This window comes from Meriones unguiculatus, chromosome 5 (genome assembly GCF_030254825.1).
Source record: "Meriones unguiculatus strain TT.TT164.6M chromosome 5, Bangor_MerUng_6.1, whole genome shotgun sequence".
In the NCBI taxonomy this organism is placed as follows: domain Eukaryota; kingdom Metazoa; phylum Chordata; class Mammalia; order Rodentia; family Muridae; genus Meriones; species Meriones unguiculatus.
In genome coordinates, this window is record NC_083353.1 from 41,362,622 (window position 1) to 41,380,732 (window position 18,111).

The 18,111-nt window shown below is 48.1% G+C and overlaps 1 protein-coding gene across 2 annotated transcripts in view; it reads right to left on the reverse strand.

Annotated features, from left to right (window-relative positions):
* The window catches only part of Antxr1 (ANTXR cell adhesion molecule 1), a 176,026-nt gene that overhangs the window by 116,701 nt on the left and 41,214 nt on the right, over positions 1 to 18,111 (reverse strand). The window contains exons 4-8 of one of the 2 annotated variants that reach the window (XM_060383696.1): positions 15,724 to 15,805; positions 15,122 to 15,155; positions 13,900 to 13,979; positions 11,164 to 11,232; positions 9,785 to 9,865 (exon numbers count right to left, since the gene is read on the reverse strand). In XM_060383696.1, the coding sequence (XP_060239679.1) occupies positions 9,785 to 9,865; positions 11,164 to 11,232; positions 13,900 to 13,979; positions 15,122 to 15,155; positions 15,724 to 15,805 (346 nt within the window). Of the gene's footprint in view, positions 1 to 9,784; positions 9,866 to 11,163; positions 11,233 to 13,899; positions 13,983 to 15,121; positions 15,156 to 15,723; positions 15,806 to 18,111 lie in introns of both variants that reach the window. The other variant, XM_060383695.1, reaches the window with a different exon arrangement.

Genomic DNA, 18,111 nt, shown 5'->3' on the forward strand with positions numbered 1-18,111 from the left:
GTTGGGGCTTACTTACTTTGAAATGTGAAATGGCTCAGGGAGCTGAAAGGTATCATTTCTGAACTCATGAAAGGGTATTTGTTACAGCAACGGATGAGGTAATTAATAAACTTCTGTTTGTAAAAGAGGGACGTGTCTCTTAGACCTGGGAAATGCCTGTTTTATCTGCATGGATGCTTAGGTAGAGAAACTTGTTGCTCCAGCTTGCACTCACACAACCCGCCCACCACAATGTGGGATCAAATGGAAAAGGCAATATGTTACAACTCAGGGAATGGATTCAAGGGTAAATGGAAGAAAGATGGCGGCACGAGGCGTGAGTTCAGGAAGGATGTGCAGTGGAGTCGGCTCCAAGCCTTCCAGCAGTAAGGGCAGGACATGAAGAACATCTTAATAGTTTCTCAGTTTCTGAGTGACTGAGTTTCTCAGAAGAGACAATATTTACCCATTCCACGGAGAAATCTGGGCGTCCTCAGAGAGCAGCAGTGAAAAGGAAATGAGCAAACAAGCTTTGAGAAAAAAATCTTTATCTGGAGAGCAGATGCTGAGACAGCAAAAGTTGCTTAGGCGTGTTAGCAGCTACAAGCACGGCTTTTAGGAAACGCTGTACCTGAGGGTTAGGAAAGGCAATATTTCTTTCTTTGTCAATATTACTTTCATCATTCTCTCTCTGCTCATGTGATTACATATGAGTTGTGGAGTTGTGGAGGCCAGAGGGCATTGGCTGTTGTTCCTCAGATTCTGTCTCTCATCTAGGCTGCCTACTCAGTCAGCCCCAGGGGTCAGCTTGTCTCTGCCTCCCTGTGTTCTCAGACTTGCAAGGCAAGCACTTTACCAAATGAGCCATCTTCCAGCCCCTCAGTTTTAAAATGCACATTTTTGGGCCTTCTTGTAGGACAGCCCTATGGAATGTTTGTAACTTGTCTTCCCATGACCCTATCTGTTTTTAGCTTCCCCTCGATTCTGCGCTTGGGTGGTGGTCCTCTCAGCCTGAGTTTAATCCAAGACTTTGCCCACTCCACACAGGGGTGGCCTCAGTCTCTCACTCCTCCTAACCCTGTCCCAACTCTCTCTCTCCCTCTCTTTCTCTCTCCCTCTGTTGGAGCAAGAAGTCCCCACATACCTGACTCTGGGCACTGCTTTGTTTCAATGCCCTTAATTCCCCTTCGTCATCAGTCTGACTTGACATCAGGGAACCCCAAAGACACATCTGGGGAACCAGCATTTGTCTTCTCCAGGCTTCCCCATGCTACGGTCCATTTATCTTGGGCCTTTAGTACTACCCTAGAAGTTACTGTCCTCCCGAGGTACCTACTTACAGGGGGAGGATGACTACCCTCCCCCACCATGTCCTTCCTGTTGGCTCTCATGCCTCACTTTATGAGTTCTCAGGACAGATCCCCAGACAAACCACATTTAAAGACATGGAACTAATTCAAGTCAAAGGGAGTGGGAGCCTCAGAAAGCAGCGGCATCAGAAAACACAGAGCTGGGTTTGATGTTCTGCAAAAATTTCTCAGATTCCCTCTAGAAAGTCTCATCAATCATTTAATCAACCACAACTGGAGATTTCAAAACAGAACAAGAAGTAAGCTGAGCTATTGGGTCTGTCTTTTTTCCATTTCCCCAAACAAGTACAGGACATGTCCACTCATATGAGTTCCCGAGTTTCCATCGACATTTCTGAACCAATCCTAATGTGTAACCAGGATTTGGTAAAAGAAATTTATTTCAGTGATCCTTTGACTACAGGCTCACTAACAGGGTCTGTCACAATAACCACAGGCTTGAAGTGTCTGCAATTAGCTGATAACTCTAAGGAGTTAAAAGGCCAGAAAAAAGTCAGCCAAGTGATGTGATTCAATCAAGCAAAAAAAAAAAAAAAGTTTTCCCAGCCTTATTTTAAAACATCTGGAGGAGACCATCGCTTCCAGTAGAGTAAAATTCATCAGTGAGGAGATAGGCAGGATTTGTCTGGGACTGTAACTCCTGCCAGATTGAAATGTCTGGTCTCAACAGGTATGGAAGTCTTAATAGTACAGGTGGGTCTTGGGGGCGGGGGCAACCTCTTGGTTATCAGCAGCCCAGACTACATCATCATAGGCCTGCCTGAAGTGCAGCCAACAGCAGATCAACTTAGAGATCGGAGACTCTGAAAGTGAGGACACACACGCACACACGCACACGTGCACACACACACGGCAAGGCAGTAGTAGCTGTAGAGGCGCCATTCCCTAAAATGGCAGTGCCTCTCTGCCACCTTGGGCTCAGCTCAGGCTGTACGCGGGGTTGATGGCTGGTGGGTAGATAAAAGTGCACGTGCAGCATTCCTTGGAAACCAGTCAAGAGAAGGGAAGAGACAAGAGGAACCCCTACCCTTGCCTCTTCATATCTGGACCTGTGGGGTGGGTCTCTGAACCCTGTAAACGTGCACCTGTTCTGCCTACCACAGGCCTCCTGAGGTAGCTTCCTGGCTCTTCTTACCTCCCCTACTCCTCCACTGTGCCAGCTCCAAGGTGGTTCCAGTTTCCAGACTTTCCAGCCAGTTTTTTTTATAGCCCCCCCTCCCCGAGGGGTGGCTTTTCCCTGTTTTTCTCTGCTTCTAAGAGATAGCCCCAGCACTGGGCACAGCCCTCGCCAGTCTGCTCCTCTCTGTCCCCAAGAGGTAGCCATGGCAGCTATAGGCTGTCCTCTAGATGTCTCTGGCCATGCCCTCTCTACCACCTAAGAGACAGCCATGCAGCTATCGTGTTTACAATAAACCTTTCTTTCCACCCATGGAGAGGTCTAGTTTGGCGGTTTCATTGCTGCTGTTGCTCATGTAGTACCTTGAGAAATCACTACAGGAAACATTCTGAATGGAAAGGAAGAGAGTCACACAGGCCTGGAGTGATGTCAGAGGTGAGGTTAGGAATCCATTGCTCCAGAGTGGATACGAAGGCCAGATCACCATGTGCTTTAGACAATCTTAAATGAAGAGTTGGGCCTTGGCCCATGGTCCTTGATGATCCTTTGAACTTTTTGAATCCCAATTGTGGAAAGCAGTTTAAACTGGTGATTAATAGTGTGGACTCTAGAGACTGCTGGGGTTAACTTGGTTGCAGGTGTGGCCCTGGCAGCACTGAATTTAAGGAACACTTTCTGTGTGGCCTAAATACAGCAACCCATGAACGCACTCTCTTTTTACTGTCTGCACAATTCCTGGGCCTTCCGAATACAAGGCTACCGTCTGCACCCTTCCTTCCTGAGCACCCCAGCCTGGGACTGCCTTCCTGGGAGGACTGCTTTGCCATCTCCATCTTATTAATGGATAATCTGTGATGTCGTAGATGTTCGATCTTGGGTAGCTTGCTTTTAAAAGACCTCGCCATCTTGGCTTAGGAAACCCACAGAGCTCTGGGTTGAGAGGATAGGATTCCAGAAGGGCCATACGGGGTCACAGCTGATGGCTGAAGGCATGTTGGATAAGCCTGGAGCCCTTTGCCAGAAACAGCCAGACAGCCTGGGCCATGCAACTGGTTCATTAATGTTTCATTAATGTTCATTAAAGCATCTTATGAGCTCAGATGTCTTAATCTGTAATTTATTAGCTAATTAACAAAGTCAGTCACCATTCCTAATTAAGTTCCACTGCACACTTTAAACCCATGGCCACACATCTGTTAGCAGCAGGAAAGGGCCAAGGTCCATGTCAGTCTTTAAAATAAGTGCTGAATATTTTACATGTGGCTTCCTGGGACTCAGTGATTTTATGTGCTTGAGACAGTATACCAAATAAAGAAAGCATACGCTTAAAACACATGGGTGTTTGGGGCCATCTCTCCAGACTGTGTAAGTATGTCATTTCTTTGTAATTTGCATGTCCAACGGGGGTCTGGTCTGAAGACAGACAGGACAAACTTGGGAAACTGAGGACACTGTTTGCTTTCCCACCCAACTATGGTCCCACCATGTTTTCAGTAGCAAAGCCCCGATAGCTGTGCCATCACTCGATCCCAGTTTTCTCAGCAGGCAGAACCTGTCCCGCACTTTCCCCCATCCCCCAAACCCGACTGCAGCATCTGGCTAGCACGGCAAGCTTGCTTCTGAGAAACCATTTTTCTCTGAAAACGCGGCTGCTGTCTCCTGGAGAGAGGAGGGGGGAGCTGCAGAGGCCAGCGAGGGAGCTGCCACTTGCTGGGATGGCTCCTGCAGCCTCTGCAGCTGTGGGAAGCTGTGGGACTCGGGGAGTTTTACTAAGCAGAATAAGACAATAGCAGGAGAAATGCCTGTCCCCAAAGTCTGCACAGCCTCAGCTGTAATTAATGACTGCTGAGGCAAGTGTTTTCCTAAGAAAGAAAGAAAGAAAGAAAGAAAGAAAGAAAGAAAATAAAAAGACTCTCTGCTCTACTCCAGTGACTGCAGTTTGATTCTATTTTTATTTTGTGTTGCAGCCACTATGAACAGAGGTGAGAATGCCGTCTCTTGTCTCTTAGAGCTGCAGTATTGGAAGAGGGTAGGGGAAGGACTACCACAAAAGAGGCTCAACAGTGCCTTGGGGAGTCTAGAGACAGGAGCTGGATGGGGCCCCAGAAGGGAAGCCGTTCTGAAGATGAGAAATGAGCTGGCTTAAGGGAAGGGCTACCGCTTCTGAAATGCTGGCTCTGGAGAGAGGTTTTAGCTCTGTGGAGCAGGGACTGCAGGGCTGCGCCATGGGCCATGACCGGGAGAAACCCAGCAGTTCCCTGTGAGGGGTTGCAAGAGTGGGTAGGAGTCCAGCCCAGAAGACAGACTCTGCCTTTTGTCATAGTTTGCTAAGGTCCAGGCCAGTCTGGGGTGGGGTGGGGTTGTATCTCTTCTACCTTCCTATGAGAAGAAGGGAGAAATCAGCACAAGAAAATAAAAACAAATTTAAATATACTTATGGGGCAGATGTGTCCCCAGTTTGCTGATCCTACAGATTTCCTAAGAGGAGGTTGGGCCAACATTTGCTTAACACTCATTTACTGTTGATCAGACACAGAGAGGCTGCATGCGCTGACTCACTCTCCAATTAATAGGAATCCAGGCATGCTCTTAAGCATCCATCGGAGGGGAAGCCTCTGAGGTGCAGATGCGAGGAGCCAATGGCCGGGCTCCCTTTCCCATAACTTCTGGTCCCAGACAGTGCTGCAGTAAGTGGGGACAGCTGGGGACAAAGCGTCACGGTCATTGGGCCAAGTGTCAAGAATCAGAGCTGCTAACCCATTTCACTGTTATCTGGATCCAGCTTTCGTGCGTCTTCTGGCGTCACTGCCCACAGCCCTTTTGAAAGGGCGAACAAAGGCCCAGGAACATGGCTGAATCACTGAGTCCGGGTTTCCCTGCAGAGCTGGTGGTAAATTCAAGTGGTGGTCAGTGGAAACTCCCCAGTCAACCGCAATGAGAGAAGACAAATGAGCAGGCTCTTTAAAATGTATCCCCATATTCTGAAGAAGGAGTCCTGCGGGGCCCTGAGGGGGCAAACAAGTCCTGCCCACGTGTGAGGCTTTCCTTTTCACCTGAATGGTCCCCTCTGCAGTCTGCAGTCTTCGGGCTATGGGAGTCTTATTCCCTTAGGGATTTTAAACACACACAGAATAGACATACTAGCTTACATCTTCAGCCATCCCATCCAAATGTGCCTGATCTCAGAAGCTACGCAGAGCTGTGGCTGGCTAAAACTCAGATGGAAGAAATGATAGAGAAGAAGGAATGCCCACCCAAAGGACCATGCAGTCTGAGTCTAATTCACAAACTGTCCCCTTCCCATGAGCCACTGAGTACCAGCTGTGTTTGTAGAAGTGCTTCTAACCCAATGGTAAAGGCAGAGAACTCCCCACCCAGCCGGTGTGCTCCAAGACTAGGAGGCTGGACTTTGGTGCCTTTGTGTGACGGTGTGAATTGTGTTGAGATGTCGCCTGTTATTTGGTCCTCGGAGGCTCCCTCCCTGAAACGGAGCTGTTTCTGGCTGACACTCGGCAGAGCTGGGCATCACTCTCCTGAGTGGATGCAGGTAATGTCTCCTGAATCACCGCTCGCTTGCTGCAATGTATGGTCCTGGTTAATTTACCAAACCTTTCCAACCACCCAACCAATCATTGAGTGGTTTCAGTGGCTTGCTCATCCCAATGGCTGCACAGAGTGGCTTGCTTTTCTTTCTTTCTTTCTTTCTTTCTTTCTTTCTTTCTTTCTTTCTTTCTTTCTTTCTCTCTTTCTTTCTCTTTCTTAAAGACACAGGGAGAGGAGGAACTGTGGGCTTCCCCCTGGAGCTCTGTACCCAGGGAATATTACCTGGGCACCACCTTCCTTGCCAGCAAATGGCAACAAAATAGTCACTGCATGGCAGTGATGGGGTTTTTAAATGGGATGATATTGAACAGGGTTAAGGGGCATTTGTTAAAAGTCAGTTTACCCCAACTGCTCACTTCCTTCTGGCCTCTATCTCCCACAGATGAACACAACAGATTTTTTTTAACTCTGGCAGATAAGTACTTCCTGTAAGGATAGGGAGGCTCGAGGGATGTTGAAATGGTCAAAACAGGCATCTGAGAGAGGCTGATGAAGACCCTGGAATGACTGTCCCCTGGAAAAGAAGTCCTGGGCATCCAGCATCTACTCCCTATTTTCCCAGCTAGAAAAGGTGGGGCTTCTGGAGATGCCACTGGGCACAAGTTTCCTGGCCCACCATCCTGGCCTAGCGGAGTAATAGATGCTTCCTCAGAGAGCAGCTGTCACCCGTTTCCCGCCCTCCCCAACCCCGTCTTCCCTGCTGTCATCCCCAGTGACATTTCCTCTTCCTCTCACAGGCACAGACCTTGTCCTTACTGGTTCTGAGTAGCTATTCATCTTCCAGGGGATTGTGGGTAAGACGCCACCATGACTTCTTTCCCTAAGCCTCGGGGGATGGCTGCTTATTCCCAGACTCCGCACATGGCTGTGCGGGAGCTAAAATCACAGCCTTCATCTCGCCTGCCAAGCTCTACCTTACACATGGCCTGGTCATTCTACCAGGCCCCATCCCAGGACCACACCCCCTGCAGTTCCAAGCCCGCAGCTGCCTTTCTTCTTCCCAGTTCTCTTCTAAGAGGAGCCTGGGTCACCACCGTCCCCTTAGTATTCACCTGAGGCCTATGTTACTTCCTTAAGCCGTTTGTTACAATTTAACTTCATATTATTTGCTTTTTATGGGTCTCTCCCATAGGCTTTTGGCCTGACTAGGACGGGGTCACTTCCTGCTTCACTCATAACTGAATGGCGAGTATCTATAGCAAGAGGCTTGCAATCAGCATTTTCTTTTCTTTATTTTGGTGGGGGTAATGCTGGGGACAGAACCCAGGGCCTCACAAATGCCAGGCAAGCGACTGTGAGCCGCCTTCCCAGGCTCCCAGTGATCTTCTGATGGGTGAATCAGCACGAGCCCTTTATTGGGGGCTCGGAAATGCAGAGACCTCTGTGACCTGTCTGAGTCATCAGAAGCTGCTCTGCAACCTTATTTTAGCTAATTAAGTCCAGTCCTATTTTATTACCAGAAGATATCCAGCCACAGGACCGTGATGGGAATGAGCAGGAGTGCATGCCTCGGGTGTTGGGGGAAATGATGGCTTTCATTCCTGATACTGGAAAGGAAACAGAACCCACCTCTTAAAAGCAGCCAGCCAGCTCTTAGGCCATAATTATCACTGTCTGACTTGCGAAGGATGAGCCCTGCCATACTTGTCTCTCTCTGTCCAAGCAAACCAGTTAACAACTGCCATAAACATGGGGTTCCAATCCTGGGAGGATCAAAACCGATATAATTCCCAGATAAAAGCTCCCAAGAATGCCGCCATTCAGCTCAAGTCTGGAGACTAAAGTCTGCAATCGTTACTATTTTTTTCCTTTTTGGGGACTGTCCTGCTAGAACCTGTAACCCATCCTTGAGTTATTTCACTTTGGGGGTGGGAGCAGTTTTACAGACAGCCTGGCTCACACTGAGCTTGGGAGGGTCATTAATGTTGAAACAGTCAAGGACAACCCAGATTCTCACAGATAGAAATGCTGATTTTTTGTGTAGGAACTGACTCTTGAAAGACCCTGGTCATCTGGCTCACAAGAACTTCAGCAGGGCAAAGAATGTGGCCCCATTCAGAAGCTGCCCTGGTGCGGGTCTCTGACTGAGCTGCTCTCTCTGGTGCCTCTACACTCCTACGTACACACACAGAGAAGAGCTAAAATTCCCCAAACACAGAAAACTGATAGAGCGCTGAGGGTGCTAATTACCCTGGCTTGATCAGTGTGTAAATGTATTGTGATATCACACTGTCTACTGTTGTGTGTTTCTATGGAGACATCACACTCTCTACCGTTATGCATAGGTACTGGGACATCACATGCCTGACCTTGTGTATCTGTCCTAACATCACACGCCTACAGCTAGACCATGCTGACTGTATCTGATCTCCTATGATCCTGGAAGGGTTGTGCTTAGTTAGAACTCAGAAAGTAAAGCTGGCCGTATTACATTTGACCCCCAAATGTACAGTTATTGCGTGTTCACTTAAAGCTAAAACAAGCGTCTCATCGACACCACCCTCTGCCTGCAGGTGCAGCGAAAACTCTCCAATGCTTTCGCGAATTTCTTCCAGGCCAATGTGCTGGCTTATTCTCCACCACCCCGAAGCCACCCACAGTCAGCGCTGCCACTACCCTCCCCTGGATAAACCCTGCTCTTCTCCAGCCCCTGGGGCGGGGGCTGGAACCAGGCTTCCTCTCCCGTGGGTCACCCACCCCCCTCAGGGTCTTTCAGCCATCTGGTCAGCCCACCTTCTCACAGAGCGCCCACCCTCCTGCACAGCTTCTACAGGCTCCGTGAGCAGTACAGAGTCCTTCTGTTAATATTTTGTAGTATGAGGTTGCTGTTTCACAAGGGGCCTAAGTTCTGGTTCTCACATTACCAAGTATGCCACGGTGACCCCAGAAAGGTGTACACACGTATGCAGAGCTTCGAGGGAGCTTTGAGGGAACTGGTTCTGCTTCCACCATGGGGTTCTCTGGGGATTGAACTCAGCGAGTCATGTTTGGCAGCAACCACCTCTACCTACTGAGCCATCCTGCCCGCCCATCCAAACATCCTTTAATGTAGGAAATTCTTCTCCTGTGGTCTAACAACTGGGTGGGATAGCCCTCTATTTTCCCAGTTCTTTCCATTTTTCAGTCTGTACACATTTAAGACAGAAATTTCCAGCCTGAAGTAAGACTGTTTTTCATAATTCTGAAAACATCTGCTTACAGATATCCGTGGTCTAAAGCATTCCTGGTGTGTGGGTTTCGGGATCCACCTTGGCTGGCTGCAGTGAGGTGTCTTGGGAATGATCTCAGAGCTGACTTGCCTTGCAAGTGTAGCTCCTGCCTGACTTTTTGTTTTATAATGATTTACTTTGTAACTTGTTAGATGCTTTTTACAAAACAGGTGTTGCCTTGGCTCGTGGGCAGCCTTGTTTAGTCACGGCTGGGTGGGCTGGGAGCCAGTCAGGCCCAGACTCTGAGAACGCAGGCTGACTGGGGTTTTGGCTTGCTGCCAGGGCAGAGGCCTCTTCATCTTGTAGAATAGAGTTGGCACAGGAGAAAGAAAAGAAGCAGGGCTGAAAGGCTGAAGGCAGACCTAGAGCGCGGCAGACACAAAGATATGTGAAGGAATGCTCTCTCAAGCAGAAAACCAACAGAGTGTGCAGGGCGGAGGAGGGGGCTGGGAGGGAGAGAGAGATCTTAACCGTAGATCAGCCATCCAGAGGAAGCCAGCACTCACCGAGTGGATGATGCCTTGAAGAGCCTGGAAGCCATCATTCACAGGAAACACGTGGTCCTTACTGTCTGCGATCCGAGCCAGCTGAGAACAGACAGACACACAAACACGTGTCAGGCATGGAAGACATGGAAGACTACGGAGAGTTACTATGTGCCATCTGGGGCAGAGACACCAGACCAATGTTCTGAACCCTGAGGAGCCTGGAGCCTTCACCAGGCTGAGGGCCTCGCTGACGGGCCCTCAGAGGCCTTGCACTAACCAGGGAACCCCTGGAGCAGGTGAGGGGCGACACCAGCTCTGCATTTGTTTGAACCTTTTCCTTCTTGGGAGCAGGGGTAAGACTGGCCAGCTGCATGAACACAGGACTTGGGGGGAAGCAGTAGATTTGGGGACCACTGGCTTGTTTCTCCTCCAGATATCTGCTGGTACATTTATCCAAATCAGACACACTGGGCTTCTCTCAGAGCAACTTGAGAACTAAACCCAGGCCTTGTCGTTGCACCAAGCTGATGAAAGGTCCCATGAGGGACAGGTCTATTGTGTCTTCCACTTCAAGAAGCAGGAGACATGGGACGAGGAGCAGCTGACCAGGGACCCCCAACAGTCATGGTTCTGGGGCTGCAGAGGCCGTGGCAGTTTTAACATAGTTTTTCATTGTTTTTACTGATTGCAAAAGTAACACACAAAGAAAATTTAGGAAAACTGAGAGCTAAAACCAAGGCCTCTTCATAATGGACCTCTGCCGTGTATTTGTAGGTGATCCTTATTGACAGTTGGGTATGTATAGACTGTCATACTTTTTCACTGCGAATATGTGTGCGTTTTCCCCTAAAGGTGGGCAGGACTGTTCCCACTGCCTTGTAACCCTATGTCATTCACTTAATAACTTAGAGAGAATACTGCGCCACTAGAACAAAAACAGCAATGAGCTGCACCGGAGAGCTCTTATTTAGCATGGTAGCAGGTTTCTACTTCCGGGCACACTTCTCCAACTATTCTTACATTTTTGCTTTGAAAACGCATTACATTTTTTAACAAACAAAAGGGAATCACTTGAAAAAGAAAGCTGTACTTGTCAAATTAAAATCTTCAGAGAGTGTTCTAAGTTAATAGAAACCTGTGTCGACACCTTGGTGATTTAATATTACCACAAAAGTTAAACAAGAGAAATGTGCCCTGGTGGTCTGTATTACGTCCCCCAAAACCTCAGCAGAAGAGGCTGAATTATTCACACGGCCAGAAGTTTGTTTCTTGTCCTAGAGAAACTTCCCACTTAAGGGGTAGGTGTTCTGCAGATGCCTCCGAGATGCTGAATGCACTCACTGCACATCACTCCTGAGCTCAGCATGTTCCAAGCAGGAGGAGGGCCGGGCTCATACCTGAGTTTCATTGAAATCCTTCACGCCAACGCAGTAAACGATTGCACCAAGGTCTCGAGATCTGTTGGCCTGTGTTGAGGAGACAGAGGGTGTTAAAGGGAGTCTTCCTGATTTCAAGCCTGCCACCAACAATGCAGTGTTCCCTGAGCACCTACTGTGTGGCAGATGACGCAGTAAAGGAGCAATCTAGATTCCAAGGGGCCTGTGCTCCATCAGAGGCTTATGTAAAGCATGTGGACCAGAAGGTAGTGGTGAGTTTAGGGGGACCCCTGCCGAAGCAGGCTTGAGCGACAGCTCTGGAAGGACAAGGGAGGAAGAGGAATGACGGATGCAGATGAACCATAGCACACACGTAGGAAAAATGCCCACCATTGCTATTCCTGAAGTAGGCTTTATTGAAAATTTTTTTCTGCTTGGGATGGCCACATAGTCTTAGAAAGGGATATGGCTGTTGGCTCCAGATGTGCCTGAGCAGTGGCTTGGCTTCATTCTGTAGTGTCCAGGGAATTAACTGTGTCATCTGCGCAGAGCTCACTGACAGTGTGAGGCTTTAATAGTCAGCATCATTTATGAACCAGGCCTTCCTCACAGCCACGGAGCAAAGCGGTCTAATGTTCGGTTCATGTTTGAATAAGTAGCCAGGAGTTTCCCTACAGTAATCATTGAGAAGGCAACATGCTGAAAAATGCCCAGGTTTTGGCTGAGTGACATTTGACTTATTAAAGGTGTTTGATTTGCTTTGGTACTTCCTTTCCAGGTTCCCTGTGTTCAGGATAGAGAACAGGAACACACGGAACAGGCACCCCCAAAATAATAAACACTAAGCACCAAGTGCCAATATGTGCATGCTGGTTTGGATCCTATTATCTCTTTCCAATTAGAAGTCAAACCCACTTCTTTCCCGCAGTGACTTCTAGACGGGACAGAACTTGTCTTTCCTCCTTGATGTTGGGAATCTTTCCTGCTGTATTCAGAATGAAAAGAACTTTTAAGACCCAGTGTAGCCCTGGCCTCATCCACATCCACTCTGGGACTCCTGTCCTCTAGCTGGGCTTTGTGGGGGTGTCGTGGAGAAAGGGAGGATCTGTGCTCTTTATGTCTTCTCTGGGAACACTTCCTTCTGTTGGCATCGACATGCCAAGTGCCTTCCAAGTCTGCATGTGCCATACCTAAAATTGCTCCCGGCTAACGTTGACTTTAAACCGCTCTCACTCATCATGTGCTTTATTTCCTTATTAGGGAAATTTTACTGAATTTGACGGTTCCTTGGTGCCTGAATAAGCCACTTCGCATTCCACCACATAGTTTTAAGTTTAGAATACAGAAACGTACTGCTCCCCAGATGGTCAGGGCATCTGTCATGTTAGTTTGTGTTTCCCATGCCAGGCATGTGCTCATGGGAGAGAGAAGTAAGGAAGCATTTTGTGCCCCGCAACTGCTCATTGCTCTCTCGTGTGTCTCTACAGGGGAGCCAGTACAAGCTCAGAATGAACAAACACACCACTTCACACTTGTGGATGGAGCTCAGTTTAAACCAGTGGTCAAAAGCCCCAGGCAATTGTGATGCTGCCATCAATGTCTCCCAGTATCTGCCCCACCGCCACTCCGTATCTTTTTCCTTCTGTGTAAATGTCTGCCTGGTTCTGAGAGAGCCTGTGTCTGTAATGAGACTTCAATGTATCTGTGGGCTCATGCACTGGGATACAGGTCATCTACCAGTGACTACACCTCTGGAGAAAAACGACTCTCTCTCTCTCTCTCTCTCTCTCTCTCTCTCTCTCTCTCTCTCCAGCCATCAGCTGCCAATAGCTTCTGAGCTAGGGGGTGAGGCCTTGGGGATCCTGGGCAGTAATGTTTGAGAGCATAAAGAAAAGGAAAGGAGGGCTGGAGAGATGGCTCAGAAGTTTGGAGTGTGCAGTGCTCTTTCAGGGGACCTGGGGCTGATTCCCAGCACCCACATCAGATGACTCCCCACCAGTCTGTGACTCAAGTGCCAAGGGCATTCAATGCCTTTGGCCTCTGAGGGCCCCCTCGCTCACATGGAGGCTCACAACCACAGAGAACCCCAGCTCCAGGGCATCTGGCGCCCTCTTTGCACTTCTACAGACAATATGTGCACACACATATATGCGGGCAAAATACTCATACACAGAACATAAAGTTTTGTAAAATCTTTTTAAAATACAGTGGAAGAAAAAAAAAAACCTTAGAAAAGGGAAGGGAAGGAGAAATACGGAGAGCTACAAAGAATGCTGCCTGAGTTTCTGGTCAGCTTGCTCTCCTGGGCTGAGGAGCTGAACGTTACTCTGGCAGACTAGTTCTTATGCACCGCAAGAAACTCTTTCTACTTGATTGCTTTAGTGGAAAAATATGGGGGGAAGGAAGAAGACTGCTACCAACACTTTTTTCTTAAAATGAATCTGGCATTTTTAAGCTGCTAAAGTAATAAAGTGCCTTCAACAAAGGCATAGTGGATTTTTTTTGAAAGTAGGAAACAGTTTGCTATGTGTGAGACATGAACATTGACTTAAAAATGAATTATTGTGATTATTTTTACACACAAAACACTTCCATGTTTTACCGAGAACGACTATCATTTTGCCTGAATACAGAGCGGGGTCATGCCAGAGAAAGGCCCCGTCTCCTCACACATGCCAGGCACACACCAGGCACTCCCAGCTCTGGGCTGCATGCCAGGTCCCGTCTCCACACTGAGATGCGGTGGTGGTTACTCACCTCTCTCTCCGAGTAGAAGAAGAGGTCTTCATGCAGCTCCCCGTCCGTCAGTGCGATGATGACGCTCGCTGTCCTGTATCCTGCTTAAAACAGCAAAGACCCTCTCACTCATCCTGAGCCACCAGGGTCCACCCCACTCCCCCCTGAGATTTTTATCTCTTCGTAAGCTCAGTGCCTGACAATGAAGATGGGAGAACTACCAATCTTGTTTTTGTGTGTGGAAGCATCTCCAGCGTGGAGAATGCCTTTGTAGGGTCAGACTTCCGGGTTCTCAGCCACATCTCAGCGTCTAGGCTGGCCTGACCACACAATCACTGAGCTGGTCAATCACTGCAAACAGCTCCAGTGACCAACGGTCACCGGGCCTGTGGCGAATTCCTCACTTGGACTGTATTGGTCCTTCTTGAATGCCATAGCTGACCACACATGCCACACTTGGAAGACAGCTTGCTAAAAACATAATATTTATCAGAATTTGCAAGTTGACCAGAAGTGTTACAGCTGTTGGAAAAAATCTACTGGAATTCTTCCAATATTATTTAGACTTCCAGTAACAGTACTCAAAATTGATTTTGCTCAATGAGTTTGGGGCTTGGCCTACTTGTTGCAGTTGTTACAATCAAACAGGAAGTGGCTATTAGGGGGAAAGTCCCCACAGTTATATGGAATCTCATCGGAGAGACTAGGGTGACATACTGGAATGCTCTCCATGAGGGAGACGAATAATAACCAGAATAATGATGATCATTGTGTCTCTCTTTCTAAGGACATCATTAAGCATACTTTATGTGTTCATATTTAAGTGAAAGGAGACGTTTAAGCCAAATTGATCTAAATATCAGATCCAACTGCAGGAGCCCAGAGAGAGACAAGATAATTACATCTGACACAAAAACCCACGAGCTTACTAACCCGGCCAAACATTTATTAATTTAATGAATTCGCCATGCAAAGCTATTCATGGGAATTGCAGACCGTAGCCATAATGGAATCTTAATTGTTTTTATAAAACGTTTCCTGGCATGGATGGTAGAATTTGGCTTGATATGAGCCATCTTTCTAGGGATTCCTTCCTATTCCTTCTTTGTGATAAATGAATGTGGAGGTTTTATGGACCATGACACACATGTACTTTGAAATGTAAAGGAATTCTCTTCCAGAAGCAAACGCTGAGAGATACAGATGAGACAATGCACCATGCTGCTTTATGCTACACTCTTACCTTGACTGCTTTCATAGTAAATCTGCTCACTGGCCTGAAAAACACAGGAAGACGCCATTAGACCATTAGCTACACAATGCTGCCTGCCAGTCCAGGAGCATGCATGCACGCCCAGGGAGCTGGTGTGCATATGCTGTCTTGATTCTTAAAGTGACTGCTCCAGGTCTCTCTAAAAACGCCAGTGCTGATGTCCAGGTAAAGGGACTCTCACATTTACGTCAACTAACTGCTGACAAGGATGGAGCTCTTCTCGGAGTCTTGGAAAGATTTCCTTTAAAGCCAAAGATTCTGAAACTCCATCTCAGCCTTTGAGGCTGCCAGCCATGGAGGTCACCTTGGGAACTGAGGGGACTTGTGTGGCGGAGTTCATGAGTGACACCTAAGCACTGGCTGAGGAGGAGAAACCATTCCCCTAGTTCTTTTGAATGTAGCTGTCGTGAGATTATGGGTGGGGAAATTGTGCTCTCACATTCCTGGGCCTAATTAGTCTCCTCACTCCACATGGGTATTCCAACGTGATGCTTTATACTTGAGTTTAAAGCCACATGGGTATTCCAACGTGATGCTTTATACTTGAGAGTTTAAAGCCATCTTGAGATTACCCTTTCAAATCCTTCGTGCATGTAAGTGTCTCCTCCTGGCAGAACTTTCTGGAGTTCTTCTAGGCCTTGTCGGATCTGTTCTCTGAAACCCAAAAGTATCTTGTTAGTCTCACGAGAGGATTTTCACCTTGCTATTAACAGCTACACACATCAGTTTGATTTCCAGGAATATGCTGTATTATTCTGATAGCTCCCAGAAGCAGCAGAGGAAAAGCCTCATGCACTGGCTTCAGCCGCAGCTAGAGTAGAATGAGTTGGATTTCGACAATGTAAGGAACCTTCCATGGGAAACCTCCATTTGCTTTTCTGATTGTCCTCTTTGGTAACGTGGATAAAGCTTTCTTTCCCCCCTGGAAGTGAGCCTTGAAATGTCCCTGCTCCTAATGGGACATACAACCACACTGGTGAAGATGCTTATATGAGCCAGAGAGTGATGAGCACCAAGAAACCAGGAGAGCCAGGGAAAGCCACCTCAAAGATGTGGCTGGGGGGCACCCGTGCAAATGACGCCAAAGGGAACCACACAGTCAGCTTTGAAAGAAAAAAAGAAAAGCACATGGAATCCACACCTCCCATACGAACACGGGGGAGGGCTGGAGTGGCTTCTGGGGCCACGTGGAGTCTCGCAGACTTCGCTCTCTGGAGGGTAGGATGCGGATGCCCACACTCATGCTTCTGCTTCTGCAGCAGGCTTACTGAGACCCCAACCTCACACGTAAACCACAAGCCTTTGGGAGGGGGCAGGATGGCCTTCCTCCTGCTTCGGTTTCATGGTGGAGATGGAAATGCACACTTAAACAAGGAAGAAAGAGCCTTCCGTCAGAAGAGCCTCTGTCACTCCTGGGAACGTGATACAGAAAGCCCTGCTCAACGAAGCCGCCTTCACCTCTCTATGACCTCTCAGCGCGGGTTCTCTTCTCCCAGCATCAAAGAGATAAAACAACTCAAAGAGGGCAAATCTCTGCTCTCAGAGACCAGAAGTCAAAGGTGCTGACTGGGTCGCCACTGCACACACTGGCTGGGAACTCTCACATCCAGGCTCTGCTGAGTACAGGCAGTACAACGCTCCTAAGAACTCCCGCCTTATGATGGCTCTTCAGTGCCACAGCTAAGGACACTGAATCAGAAAAAGCCGAAGGACCCTGTGGAAGGCCTCACAGTTAGCCGTGGCAGGGGTGAGATTCCACCCTAAGCTCCTCCTGTGAGCTGCGCTGATAAGCTTTTACTTCTGAATGGATGATCCAGTGCATGAAAACCTATTCACCTCGGCAATTGTGTGGGTAGAAGTTCTAATGAAAACCATTAATCCTGGAGGAAGACTGACGTGAGAGGAGGCCTGGATGGGGCTGAAGGGGGTGGATCACCAGGCTGTTGGAACACTGTAATGGCACAGCGAAAGGGCCTGGCACAGGTCCCTGTGGTTGCTGCTCTCATGGGGACTACTCAGTATCATGTCACCCAAACTTTAGGAAAGGCGCGGACTGTTATCTGGTTGTCTCATCAGAGCTCAGCCACGAAAACTGGTAGCCCACTCGTAGCCTGACTCATCAGCAAACTGTGCTGGTTCACCTTCAAAACACTTCCATATATAAGACAGGGACCTTTAGAAATGGGCTTCAGCATCTCAGGAAATAATAAGAACTGGCTAATGGGATTATCGCAAACTAAAACTCTTCACAGCAAAGGAAACAGCTGAGCAAAGAGATAGCCTAAGAATAGAATATCTTGGCCAGTCATCTGACAGGAGATTAATGTCTAGAATCTGGGAAGAGCTAAAAACAATCAGCCCCCTCAAGACCCACCAAAGAAACAATCTAATCAGCAAACAGGCAAATGAACTTCACAAATGAAGAAATACAGAAGGCCAAGACATATGTGGAAAAAAAAATGCCCTACACCCTCAGCTACCATGAAATTACATCGCACTCTCTCCTCACTATAGATAGAATGGCTATCACCAAGAAAATGATGGATGCCACTGAGGATGTGGAGAAAGGGGCGCCCTTCTCCACTGCAGTGGGACTGACAAAGCCACTGTGGGAATCAGTACAAAGTTCCTCAAACAACTGAAAACAAAACCTGCAGTGACAAAGCTATTCCGCCACTGCTAACACCTGACGGAGTCCAGTCAGCAGTGGGCCTCAGGGATATGTGCACAGCCGTGGTCATGGCTGCACCATCCATGACATCCAGCAGAGAGAACCAGTTCAGATGTCCACCAAGAGATGACGTACATATGTGCAAACACACCCAGAACCGATATCACGATCATTGGTAGACGTAAGTGACATAAGCTAGGTTCAAAAAGATGAAGATCTCACGCGTTCACTCCCAGGTGGAAGCCAGAGGAGAAAAACTTGAACATTAGCGTTTAAGGGGGCTGTCAGG